Here is a 13,445-nt window from a genome sequence, read left to right on the forward strand (position 1 = left end):
GAGATGGAGGAGCTCAGGGCTGGGCGGGTTGGGCTTCCTTAAAGCATGGCAGGGGGTGAGGGGTTTCCCGCTCTTCCTGCAAGAGGGCCCAGGGCCTAAAGATCTTGCTCATTCAGCCAGACACTGGAAAATATGCCCCCAGGAGAGGCAATCCAAGGACTGGAGGGAACCCTGGAGGGGGTGGCGCCTCGGGTGCCTGAAGCACTGAGGATTTCCAGAAACAGCTGCTGTCCCCCGAGTTCAATGCTGGGATGGACGGGACCCACAGAGGAGGATGGAGGACGGAGAAGGCTCTGCTGCATCCAGCCACAAGGAGGCCCTGCTTTTGGTGGGGTGCTGGGGGGCAGCAGAGAGGAGGGGGGCGGAGGGGCGGAGAGGAAGCCAGGGTCCAAGCCTGGCTTGAGGCACAGGTGCCACCATCTGGCTGCCCCCTTCCTACATCCATCTTTCCAGATCCTTCCTATGGTGTGAGCCCCCAATCCCGGTCCTCCCGCTCTGCCAGGCCCCAGCCCAGAATCCTGGGAGGCCCGGCCTGGCCCGGGGTCCCCTGGTGGGGCAGACTGCTCCGCCCACTGCACACTTTCCCCAGCCTCCTTCCCAGGGAGACACCTGGGAGTCCTGCATGGTTCTCGGACCCTGCCCGCTCTCCCCAAACACCTCTGTGTCCGGTGTGTGTGTGGGGGTGTGGGGTGGGGGTGGGGGTTGGGGTGGGGTTCAGGACCAGCCTCCTCACAGGCTCCTGGGGCCTCATCAAATCCCTGCGCAAGAACAGAGCCAGACCAGGTCATGGAAGCCATTTATTGGTTTGTTTTAAAAATATGTATCTTATTTACACACAAAGTTTGGTGAGAAGTGCTCGGTTAGTTCAGACAACAGCTGGCACCCGACGCTCGTCCCTCCCTCCCTTTTCCTACCCTCTTCTCCCCTCCCGCCAGCCATCGTGCAGTTCTAGAAAAAAAAAAAAAAAAAAAAAGAGCCACACTAAAAGCTAAGGAGTCAGGCCTCGCCCGTCCCTGCCCGTGACCACACCGTCCGCGGCTCCTGGCGCTGCCCGCGGCCAGCCCCGGGCACCAGGCACCTGTCTCAGGCTCCGGGCTGGCCACCCAACACCACAGGCTCCTTCCGGCAGCTGGGCTGGCAGCCGGCGCCGCCCCAGCCGCATTCCCGCCCGTGCAGGGTGCGGAGTGCAGGGCGGGACCTCCCTCTCCAAGGCTGAGAGCCAAGCACAGAGATCTACAAAAATAAGATTTCCACCCGGAGGAGTGCCGCTGGGACAGTTCAAACCTGGTCCCGCGCTGGACGCAAAGGGAACGGGGAGGAGAGAAACCACTGGAGGGGAGTGGGGCTGGGGCTGGGGTGAACCGGGGAATTGTAATACTTGACTCCCTGGCAACGCCACCGGCAGGGCCATGAGCTCAGAACGTCCAGCCCTCTGACAGCTCGGAGAGGTAGGTTGGGAGCAGCCCGTGTCCGGCTTCCCGGGCGGCCGAGAGGTGGCCTGTGAGGTTGGATGCCCCGCGGAGGGTGGGCGGCCTTGCTGGAGAGCTGGAAGGGGGCGGCCGAGCTCCTGCCCGCTCAGGCTCCGCCCACCCGTCAACGCTGTCACTCTCAGGGTGACAGCTCCCTACAGGAAAAGATTTGCATATGCTAAATAGGATTGTCAGCAGCTGAAGAGGCCCCCCGGGGGGTTACTGGGTTAGAAAAAGTGTTTTTCCCTGAAAAAGCCTTCGGACAAGACCTGTGGGACAGCCTGGACCCTCCCCCAGGAGGTCCTGTGTGCAGGTGCCACCAGGACCCCAAGCTGAGCCGGAGGGGCTGGGCCAAGGCCACACTGTTCCCTTCCCAAGGGGTCCCCTGGTTCATTCCCCTCCCAGGGCACGGGAACAGGCCTGCTCACCCCTGCACAGGACCCAGGCTGCCCTCCCCATTCCCACGCGGCTGGGCTGCGTTTGGAGAGGGGCTGGGACCACACAGGCATCACCTCAACCCCATGGATAGAGGGAGGACGTCCGGAAAGGGAACTCTGGCCATGATAACAGGTTCCCCTCTTCACGTGGGCGAAGGGCTGTTGAGCTTCTTAGCCCCAACCCCACGGGGCTCAGCCTCTGTACCCAGCCTGTGGGCAGGGTCTGCCAGGCTCGGGAGCAAGAACAGCTGGGTGCCAGGCCGAGGGGGGGCCGGCTCCCTCAGGCTGGTCAGTTTTATGTTAATACTCTTACAGAGGCCACGCTTCAGCCCCCAGGACCAGCCCTGGGACCCAGGCAACTCCCTTCCGGAAGCCTTTTGCTTTTGTAGAACTGACCCTTGTAGGCTGCTTTTCCGTGCGTCCTACTAGGTCCTGCCTAAAAACAGGGGAAAACGGGACCTTGGGGACAATGGAAGGCCAGAGCGAGTCCCCGCTGACAAGACGCCCACCGTGGGGCTGGGAGGAAAGGTCTGTCTCCTTTGGGCTGGGCCAGGGGTGCCTCCCTGGCCCTCGTCTGAGAGCAGCTGGTGTGTGGCCTGTGTGTGCACATGTGTGTGAGAAGAGGGGTTCAGCCCTCCTGGTTCTGCAGCCCGAGCGGCAGGGGACCCCCCTTGCTGCCGTGAAGGCCCGTGGGAGCCACACCGATCCCACTTCTGCGTTGAGAACAGAGTCCCGGCAGCCGCACACACCTGCTCAGAGTTTGGGAGAGCAGTGTGAGTTGCTGCCCAGGTCCACGGAAACAACGTTAGTTCTTTGCTCAAGTAAAAAAATATCAAATATAATAAATTTATGAAAGCCATTCACAACATACGGAGTCTTTGTTTTCTCTTTTGCCGCAGCAGCTGGGGTGGGGTTGCTTTACAGAGCCCCAGGGTGTTGCCTGACCAGACCAGGCCACTGGTATGAGTGGGGGTCTCCAGGGACAGGCCGCCCCGAGTGGTTGGCGTGGCCAACTGCTCCCGGCCATCAACGCGGGTGCCATCGAACGCTGCCTTGTCGACCCACGGGGCTGAGGCTCATCTCTCACTCCTGAAGCCCCAAGCAAGGAAGGCCCAGCAGGTGCTGGCTTGTGGCTGCACACGGGTTTGCCTCGAGGCAACAGGCTGCCTTTCGGGGTGTCTTGGCCAGCCTGGGCGAGGCTCACACGATAGACTCTCGGTCCCTGTCGGAGGATGCGGGCAAGTCCGCGAGATCTTCACTGCGGCTGTAGTCAGACACCCGCACCTGGAGGTTGTCACTGGTGGCCCTGGTGACACTGTCATAGGAAGGGGGGAAGGATGTGGAAGAGATGGAGGAGCTGGAGGGTGGGCCCAGGCGCTGGGAGAAGTTCTCATTCATCTTGTAGGCGAGGAGGCCCTCTTGCTCAGGGGCATCCTCCTCCGAGAGGCCGCTGCTGCCCGCCTGCTGGCGGAAGAGGAAGGAGGCGTGCTTCATGGAGCGCTGCAGCAGGTGCCTCCGGAAGGCCCGCTGGATGACGGTGGCCGACACCTCCTCGTGCTTGCGCCGGAGCGTGGTGGTGATGGGCTCGTAGGAGATCTTGGACGGGTTGGCCGCCATAAACTTCTCCTCCATCTGGATCTTCAGGGCGTCCATCTCCCCGGACTCCCCCAGGACCCTCTTAGTGAAGGCAAAGAGGATGTCCATGCAGTGGATACGGTCCCCGCTCACCATGGGCAGGTCCATATTGATGAGGCTGATCTGGTTGGGCTTGGCGATACGCAGCGGCTCAGACAGGGCGTCGGCGAAGTCGGACAGGGCTGTGTACTCAATGAACTGGGTGGCCTCCGGGTCGAACTTCTCCCAGATCTCATAGAACATGTCAAAGTCGTCCTCGCTCAGGGGCTCGGTGCTCTCCTCGGTGGCCACGCTGAAGTTCTCCAGGATGATGGCGATGTACATGTTGACCACGATGAGGAAGGAGATGATGATGTAGGTGGTGAAGAAGATGATGCCCACGGCTGGGCTCCCACAGTTCCCCCGGGAGCCATTGCTGTTGGGCAGATTGGGGTCGCAGAAGGGGGGCCCCGTGTTGAGGATGGGGTTGAGGAGACCATCCCAGCCAGCCGACGTGGTGATCTGGAAGAGGCACAGCATGCTGTTGGCGAAGGTCTGGAAGTTGAACATGTCGTCGATGCCAGCCTCCCACTTGACATAAGCGAAGTTGGCCATGCCGAAGATGGAGTAGATGAACATGACGAGGAAGAGCAGCAGCCCGATGTTGAAGAGGGCAGGCAGGGACATCATGAGGGCAAAGAGCAGCGTGCGGATCCCCTTGGCCCCGCGGATCAGCCTGAGGATGCGGCCGATTCGGGCCAGACGGATGACTCGGAAGAGTGTTGGGGAGAAGAAGTACTGCTGGATGATGTCCGAGAGCACAGTGCCTGTGGGAAACAGCAGAGACTGTGGCCACCCATGGCACCTCTGTCTTCCCTCCAGCCCAGTGTTGCTGGGTGGGATCTCTACAGCAAGGATCCAGGAAGAGGAGGCCCTTCCAGGAGGATTGGGTTAACTGCAAGGCCCTGCTCCCCCCTGCCTCCATGAATCTCCATTTCTGCATAGGATCCAGAAAATGAGGACTCACGACTTTTGCAAAGTGCCGTCTCAGCCCCTTTGTTTCTTAGTCTTCTGAGAACACTACAAAGTAGAGCTATCCTGGGCCTATCATCTAGATCATGGGCTCTGAGTCCTGAGGGGACTTGCTCAGCGTTCTGGTGGCCTAACTTGGACCAGAACTCGGGCCTTTTACTCAAAGTGTGGTCTGAGGACCAGCAGCCTTGGGATCTCCTGGGCACGTATCACAAATGCAGGACCTCAGCTCTGCCCCAGGCCCACTGCATGTGCACAAGCCCAGGAGAGCAAGAGGCACTAGCCTGGAAGTCAGCACTCTCCCCTATGCCATGCCATGCCATGCCACTCCATGTCACTCGATGCCACACCAGTTACATCGCAGGCTCCCTGAGATGGTTCCTAGCATCCTCACAACTCTTCTAGCTTCCAGGGTTTACCCAGCCCTTGGTTTCTATTGACTGCTCTGGCCTGGGATTTTTAAGAGCAGGGGTATAACTTATGGGAGAAAGAGTGAAACTGACTTGCCTCATATTGGCCCAAGTGATTTTTCCCAAGTCCTCATATAACAATGATGTCACTGGTTGACATGTGTCCAGTGTTTACTGTCAATCAAGCACTGAACTGAGCACTTTATATCATCCATTAAGCCCTTCCAGTCACCCTAGGAAGTAAGCTGATACCCTCATCCTCATTTTCCAGAAGAGGAAGCTGAGAGGTGAGGTAACTTACCCAACTGGCCACCTAGTCAGTGAGAAGCTGGAATTTGACTCAGACACTCTGGCTCCAAGTTGACCTGTTAGCCGTGCCTCTCCGGTATGGCCAAGCACTGAGACCAGGAGGTGTTCCGAGGTACATGCTGCACCTCCTGAAGACTCTGAGACTGCCCATCATCAGCTCTATTCCTACTGCCAATGTCCTACATAGTCTAGCCCCCCTTGGCACACTCTAGCCCTCACCCCTGCCTGGGACCTCCCTGAGCATTTACTGACCCTTCTCCCAGCTTCTAACCATCTGCCCATCACCACAGCTGCCTTAGCCCCTGCATTTCCCTCCAAGTTCACCAAATGCTGGGACTGTCCACAGCAGAAAGATGAAAGTCAGTCACTCCAAGGCAGAGTTCCGTGGGGGCAGGGTCAAGAGTTTAAGTGTGTGTGTGTGTGTGTGTGTGTGTGTGTGTGTGTGAGTGAGTGATGGGGGAGAGGTGAGGAATGCAGAGAGAAAAGAATGAAGGAGCCTAAGTGTACTTGGCTTTAAGTACAGACCTCAGACTGGAGGAGAGACCTGGCCTGGGGAGGGCATCTCTGTCCAGACAACTGGTATACCCACCCACAATGGAGAGGATGACAACCACAAAGTCGAAGATGTTCCAGCTGTTGGTGAAGTAATAGTGCCGCAAGGCACCCATCTTGATGATACACTCGCTCGTGAAGATGACTACGAAGAGCAGGTTGACCTTGCCCAAGATGTTGATCTTCTCCAAGCTCTGGTCATCTGTCTCCACCATCATAGTCACCATGTTCAAGCAGATGAGAAACATGATGGTGACATCAAAGGCCTGCTTGGTCACAATGTCGAATACGAAGCCCTGGTACTTGTTCTGAAAGGAGGGGCAAAGGATGGGCTCAGCAGGGATTTTGCAGGCCAGCAGGCCCCGTTGCTGACTTTGCCCAGATCACCCACACTCTTAGTCTCCTGTCTGGTGAGGCCAACACCCCACCAGACCGTCACGGTGAGAGGAAGGAGTCAGGAGTTCTGGAACAGCCTGGCCCTCCTGCTGAAGCGCTACCTGGGCTCCAAGGCCCAGCCCTGAGGCTCCCTCTCCCTTCTCTGATGGGTCTTCAGGAAGGGATTTCTCCTACTCCGAGTTTCCTTAGCAGACATTCTTTGAGCTTCTCCTTTTGTTCCCACTGTCTGAAAGCTCAAGGTCAAATTTAAAGGTCAATCCTAGTAATTTTATTCACTCTCAGGTTAATATTCTCCACTCTTTTTAAGGAATTGATTTTATTTACTCTTCTACTACATTTATGTGTGTCTTTATTTGTAAGTCACTCCAGATCTCTCTCTCTCTCTCTCACACACACACACACACACACACACACACACACACACACACACAAATGCACAACAGAGTATGGTGAAAAGAATCAGATGAAATGGATGAATTAGATAAAAAAATTGGGGCTGTCACTTACCAGCTGGTGATTTAGGCTATGCCACCTCATTACTTTGAGTACTGCCCCGCAACCCTGCTCCAACATACACACACTTTTTTGGAGAATGGCTTCGTCAGGCAAGGGAGTCAGCCTATGGAGGACCCAACACGCCTCCTGGCCCCATGCACCAGGGGATCTACCATTCAGGGGTTGTAATAATGAGGCGATGAATGCAGTGGAGGCTGCAATGACTGCCCTGCTCTCCCCGGGGGAAAGCTTGAGCCCTTGCAGGGGAGGAGGGGCTCACTCAGAGGCAGATGAGCTTCTATAGGAGGGGAGTGTCCCCTGGTTGCCACAGCCTTCTGATGCCTGCCTTACTACCTCTATGAGACTGAGACCTCTGTGTGTAGTCAGACACCTGACTACACTGGACTGGCTGAGGGCCCCAGGCTGGGCCAAAGACTGTGAAGAGGCCGTGATAGTTGGTGGTGTGGTATGGGAGCTCCCAGGCTCCCTCCTCCCCAGAAGATCCTTCCCACTCTTGCCAAATTGAGAGCAGGCTCACCAGGGGCCGGGGGATGGGCTTCTGGGGCTTCTTGGAGCCCAGCTTCTTCATGGCATTGTAGTACTTCTTCTGCTCCTCTGTCATGAAGATGTCCTGGCCCCCTAAGTGCAGAGAGACAAGCACAGGACTCATTTTGGGGTTCGCAGAGGGTCCAGCATGGACAGCACAGGGATCTTGCTTCAATAATGAGGTGCCAGGGCCAGTCTCCCCCTCACTTCCTGTCCCTCTAAAGTATGTCCCTATCCTGCACCACAGATTCCTCCCTGAAGTTGCTTTTCCAGGGGCCTGTCCCCATTCACCTTGAGATTTCTCTGGCTTTGTGACCTGCAAATCCTGTCCCTACCCCCACCCTCTCACCTGCCCAACACAGCCAGGTTGGAGGTTCTCTCTGCTCACTTGGTTTACCTGTAAACCAATCATGGCCCTCTGATGGAGCTCCAGGCAGATCCTGGCCCTCTGCACAGGCCCCACCCATTATCACTGATCATGGAGCCTCACCCAGCTTCTTTGAGGTGCCTCATCTCTCAGGTAGACTAGGGCAGGCCTGGGGCCCCTTGTTACACTCTTGTAGGCCTAGGCCAGTGGTCGGCAAACTGCGGCTCGCGAGCCACATGCAGCTCTTTGGCCCCTTGAGTGTGGCTCTTCCACAAAATACCACGGCCTGGGCGAGTCTATTTTGAAGAAGTGGCGTTAGAAGAAGTTTAAGTTTCAAAAATTTGGCTCTCCAAAGAAATTTCAATCGTTGTACTGTTGATATTTGGCTCTGTTGACTAATGAGTTTGCCGACCACTGGCCTAGGCATATGACCTCATGGACACAGATCCCTGTCATCCCACTCCATCCAGCAGGAGCAAAAAGAGGACCATCCTCAACAGAAAGCTCAAATGGGGCCAGCAGCCAGGACCCTTGGCACCCAGCCCTGCCAGCCCAGGGGGGAAGCCTGTGCTCTACGTATCTTTTTCTTCTGTTGGTTGAAGTTGTCAATGATGACGCCGATGAAGAGGTTCAGGGTGAAGAAGGACCCGAAGATGATGAACACGACAAAGTAGATGTACATGTAGAGGTTGTATTCCCACTGGGGCTGCTCTTCATACTAAGGGGGAGAAGTCAGACAGGGAGATCAGACAGGCAGGAGGTGGGCTGGCTGGGGGTGTCCACTCTGTGGGAGAGAGGGCTGTCCCGAGGAAGGTCACCAGCATAGGTGTGGGTGGGGGTGGAGGGGTGGGGCCGAGAAGCCGATGGTGGCAGGTGAGGAGAGCAGGCATGCCGGGCCCAGGGCTGGCACAGTGTCACTGCATGGCTTCTGTCCCTAGGCCATTGGGAGGTTGGAGAATATGGGGCATCTCTTAGTCTCCTGTGACCTGTCAGTGTGAAGGGGTGGGTCCAAGGACAAAGGAGAAGCTTGATCTTCCTGGGGTAAGACTTTAAGATTCAAGTAAACTACAGTGAATTCAATTTGGAAGGTATTTGGGAATTGTGGGACTCCTTGGGAGACCATTGCCCCAGGGCCAGGCTTGGGCATTCCAGAGAGGTTCAAGGGTGGGTTGATGCATGAGATCTGGCCCTTATAGGGGGGTGGGCTTTCAGACGTGGACCCTGATTCTCCGGTGGCCAAGCAGCTGGGAGCCTTACGTGCCTGACTTTGTGGGAGAGGCCAACCTACCCCCCTGGAGTCCACAGCCGCATACATAATGTCCATCCAGCCTTTAAATGTTGCCTGAAAGGAAAAGACAAGAGTAAGAAAATCATTTAACTCTGCATCGACTGAGCTCCGAGGGCTCCTGACTGGATAGGCAAGGCCAGGAAGTAGCCTCCTGCAAGAAGCTCGCAGCCCACTCCACCCCTGCAGCCGTGTCCAAATGGCTAGGTGGTCAGGCAAAGAACTTGTAGTTCAGAGCTGGTTGTGGAGGGGAAGCCAGCTGAGCAGACACCCCCACGAAGGCCACACCGCGGGGAAATAAGCTTCTTGATGTTGGCCAAGAGACAAATGAGGCCTGAGGGAGGGTGGCCCTTCATTCAGATCCCCATTCGTTCCAGATTCTAAAACGACACCGAGTCCTGCAGCAGGTGTCAGGGACAGAGAGGCGGGGCTTGGGCTCTCTGTCTGCCTTACGGTGGACCCCAGTGCTGACCTGGTCCCCTTGTTCATGCACCTCAGAGAACCTTGTGGCTTCCGCTCCGTGGCCGTTCAAAGGATGTCCCTAAAGAATCCCAACCTTCCCTCGTGCTTAAGGGGGGTTCCTCTGCCAGTGGCGTGTGGGTAAATGGCTAACAAATGACTTTCTGGAAGGAACCAAAAAGCCCTGATGGTTTGTCAATTTCCCTGTGAAAATCCTCCCACCATGGCTGACTGCAAGTTGCCGAGGGGTGAACAGAGTCGCGAAGACATGCACAGAACAGTGCATTGCAGGATTCCCACTGCCGGGATATAACCGAGGTATTCACCTCAAGAGCAGAGCACAGACGATACTCCGTGGTGATGGTGAGGTTTCGTTTTGCTTTAATATCGTTTAGTGAGCTTTAAGTTTGTAAGAATACAATTTTAAACAACAGCTTGCAAGCATCTGGCTGGAGCACACCATGGCAATAAGACGGGGTGTGGTGCCGGTGCACTGTCCGCCCCAGTCTAGGCTGCTAGGAAGGTTCAGAAAGAATCCGAAAGACGGGCTTGGTGGCGAGACCAACCGCCCAGAGGGTCTCACGCGCGTCCCTGGCAAAACGCAATCCCGCCCCAAGCCTCCTTTCGGGGTACGAGTTTGTCCACACAAATGGTGCATGTCTGAGAGTTTTTATGAGGCAGGCAGGGCAGATGGGGAAACTGAGGCCGCTCCACGGAAGGCAAGCTATTTCAGGCCCTTATGCCACGAGGCCCTCACCTGTCCGGAGAAGCCTGGGAATGCTTTGGAAACTGCTGAGAAGCACCCCAGGTGAGGAGCTGCCCGCAACTAAATGCTTTCCCACCACTGAGTGGTTCTGCCTGGCATGGTAGGCGGTTCTCAGCCTACACCAGGGGCCTGCCCTGCCAAGTTCTGGCATTCAGAGGGACGGTCGTGGGATCGGAGGCTCTCAGCCTGCTCTCCGTGAGGTATTTCCAGGGGAGTCCTTGGCGAGCACTTCTACTTGGACTTAAGAGGTGCGTGGAGGTTTGCTTCCAGGTGGGAGTCCCGCTGAGTTTTCCTCTGCTTTGGGGGTTAGAGGCAGGTGTCTGAGTAAGACTGGGATCGCAAGAAAAGCAAGCTGCCGTTTCATGAGTCATGGTTCTGTTTGCATTTCCGTTGTTAAGGCAATGCGCAGGTTAATTTTATGGCATGCCAATGAAAACTCTGGAAAGACTGGGCAGAGCTGTGTGTGTTTAAACCTCACGCATCTTGAACATCGGAGACGGCAGTAGATCTATTCTTTCAAGCAACGCAGGAGATATCACTACTTTTTGTAACGGGGGGTGGCCAGAGCCACAGTGTTGCTAACCGTTCAGCCCTGGGTGTCTGTGGTCTTTTTTAAAAAAATATTTAAAGAATATATTTTATTGATTTTAGAGAAGTAGGAAGAGGGAGAGAGATAGAAACATCAATGATGAGAGAGAATCATCGATCGGCTGCCTCCCGCACGCCCCCCACTGGGGACTGAGCCCACAACTCAGGCATGTGCCCCTGGCTGGAATCGAACCCGGGACCCTTCAGTCCACAGGCTGACGCTCCATCCACGGAGCCAAACCAGCCAGGGCATGTGGTCTTTCATTTTCAACCTGTGCCATCCCACTGCCAGACTGGCTCCTGGCTGGGAAGGTGGTTCTGCCTTAGTGCCCAACCCCATGCCACAGATCTTGGAGGATGTGGCATCTGCTCTGGAAAGGAAAGTCGGGGGACTCCCCACGGAGCCCAGAAGTCGCTGGGGAACCTTGGCCTCCTTTGGGCAATGTGAGCCGACTGTGAGGATTCAGGGGGGCTCCTCTGTCCCCCTCCTGCCCACACCACGCGTGACGGCGCCTCCCGGAGACTCACCACCTGCAGCAGGGCCAGGTAGCCGGCCCCCACGTTGTCAAAGTTGACTTTCACCTTGGTCCAGTACAACTCGCCGGTCATGTTGAACGACTCACAGTCACTCTTGTTGTTCACGAGGGTGTAGTTTAGAGGCGTGTCCCCCTCGGTCTGGTTGATGCACCTCCCAAACTTCCCCGCGAAGAGGTTCACGCCCATGATGCTGAAGATGAGCCAGAAGATGAGGCAGACGAGGAGGACGTTCATGATGGACGGGATGGCGCCCACCAGGGCATTGACCACCACCTGGGGGGACAGAGGAGAGACTCAGCCCCTGATGCCATGAGGCCCTCGCCTGTCCGGAGAGGCTTGGGAATGTTCAAGATCCCTTCCCTCCACCCGCAACCCACTGAGCGCCCTGGCCACAGGTCCCTGTGGTGGGGGGGGGGAGGGGGGCACAGAACATTTCCTGTCCCCAAGGAAGGGCAACCCATAGCTGGAAGCCCAGGTGGGGAGGGAGGGGGGTGGGAAAGAACACACACACTTTCCTCTGCACCCTAAAGTCTGATGCAACGCCACAACACCTGCCTCTCCCTTCCCAAATCCATGACCTGGAAACTGACTTTTCAACAGGGGAGCTGACGATGCCACAGACCGATGGGAGAGGGCCTCTGGAGACACGCTCTCTGAGCTAAGTTTCTGGTTTATTGGGGGGTTGCTGCTCCTGGGTTGGGGGGTGTTCTCCCCTAAGTGTGTCCCGGGAAGGCAGCCACTCCTCTTACCCTCATGCCCTCGAATCGGGACAGGGCCCGCAGGGGCCGCAGCGCCCGCAGTGTCCGCAGCGACTTGATGGGGCCCATCTCCGAGAAGCCCAGGGTGTTGGCCACCAGGCTGATCAGCGAGACCTGTGGAGGCACGGCGGGAGACGTGGAGACAGCCCTAGCGACAGGCAGGGGGAGCGCTCCCGGCCCCCCGAAAACAGGGCTGGGCGTCAGAGGCCCAGTCTTGATTATTCCCGACTGGCTCGACGTCTCAGGCACAGGGCGAGCCTTCCTGGGGCCCCAGAGGCTGGGGGCAAAGCCCAAGCGTGTCCTGGCTGAGACACCCCTTTACTGAGAGCCTCCGAAGCCACCCGTCGGTGTGGAGGAGCAGGGACACAAAGCCCGGGCGTTGGGTCCCTGTGTGTTCTCCTTGAAGTCAAATCCTTTTGGAGAAGGAAGGACTGCCCTGGGTTGAGTATGAGCAGACACTCTCCTGGGGCCTTTCCCTAAAGCCAGACTTGGCAGCATTCTGACATCTTCAAAGAAGGGAGGCTCACGTGGAGATTGGGGGCAATGAGAGCCCCAGCTCTGTCCCCTCCGCCCCGCCCCCACCACAGCTTTTCCTTCCCGTGGACTTCATCCTTCTAAAGCTCCACGGGCATCCAGTTCCTCTTACTTCGCCGCTGGCCTGGAACACAGCTTAGGAATGGCCTGCTGCCTGACCTCGCATGCAATCACCAGTAATAGCACCTTGGCATTCAGGGCAGCCTGGGGGTGGAGAGGAGCCGCGGGCAAGGGCCTGACTGCCACAGCATTGAGGATGCCCAGCTTTAGGTGGGCACGCCTGGAGAGGCAGAGGGGCATCTTCCAGGAACCGCCTCCTGCGGGCAGGGCCCCGGGGCCAGCCGGCCTGCCTCCTTCCCAGCAGGCCACCCCTGACGTCTGTTCTTGCCCCACCTGCCCCACCCATGGTCCCCCCACCCCCACCCCCAAGTCGGATGATGGCAACTGCATCCTTCCAGCTGCTCGGGCCACAGCCTTGGCGCCATCCCTGCCTCCTCTCTGTGTCTCACACCTCACTTCCAGCCCATCAGGATTTCCTGTTGGCTCTGTCTTCAAAATGCATCAGAAGTTCAGCTATTTCTCACCACTCTCACTCCACCAGGGCGGCCGGGCCGCCGTCACCTCTCCCCTGGGTGACTGCCACGGCCTCCCAAGTCTTCTCCCTGCTTCCACTCGGGCCCCCTCCCCCCGCCCACAGGGTGACCTTTGTATAACATGAGTCAGGTCAGAGCCCTGCAAGGTCTCCCCGTTTCATTCCCAATAAAAGCCCCTGTCTCCCAAAGGCGCTCCTTCCCGCCCCTGCCTCATCTCCTGCACCCCCTCCCCCACTCACTCTGCTCCAGTTGCTCTGGCCTCCCTGCAGCTCCTCTTTTTTATTTTTTCAAAAATATT

The 13,445-nt window shown here is 57.2% G+C and overlaps 1 protein-coding gene across 7 annotated transcripts in view; it reads right to left on the minus strand.

Annotated features, from left to right (window-relative positions):
- Window positions 1–1,247: 1,247 nt before the first annotated feature.
- The window catches only part of SCN5A (sodium voltage-gated channel alpha subunit 5), a gene marked incomplete at its 5' end in the record, with an annotated part of 77,611 nt that continues 65,413 nt past the window's right edge, over window positions 1,248–13,445 (minus strand). For 4 of the 7 annotated variants that reach the window (XM_079795527.1, XM_079795526.1, XM_079795532.1 and 1 more), the window contains 7 exons: window positions 1,248–4,347; window positions 5,861–6,131; window positions 7,253–7,353; window positions 8,204–8,345; window positions 8,916–8,969; window positions 11,254–11,535; window positions 12,012–12,134. In XM_079795527.1, the coding sequence (XP_079651653.1) occupies window positions 3,107–4,347; window positions 5,861–6,131; window positions 7,253–7,353; window positions 8,204–8,345; window positions 8,916–8,969; window positions 11,254–11,535; window positions 12,012–12,134 (2,214 nt within the window). In that variant the 3' untranslated portion in view covers window positions 1,248–3,106. The remainder of the gene's footprint in view (window positions 4,348–5,860; window positions 6,132–7,252; window positions 7,354–8,203; window positions 8,346–8,915; window positions 8,970–11,253; window positions 11,536–12,011; window positions 12,135–13,445) is intronic. The other 3 variants (XM_079795530.1, XM_079795529.1, XM_079795531.1) reach the window with 2 other exon arrangements.

Source organism: Cnephaeus nilssonii (genome assembly GCF_951640355.1).
Source record: "Cnephaeus nilssonii genome assembly, chromosome: 17".
Lineage (NCBI taxonomy): Eukaryota > Metazoa > Chordata > Mammalia > Chiroptera > Vespertilionidae > Cnephaeus > Cnephaeus nilssonii.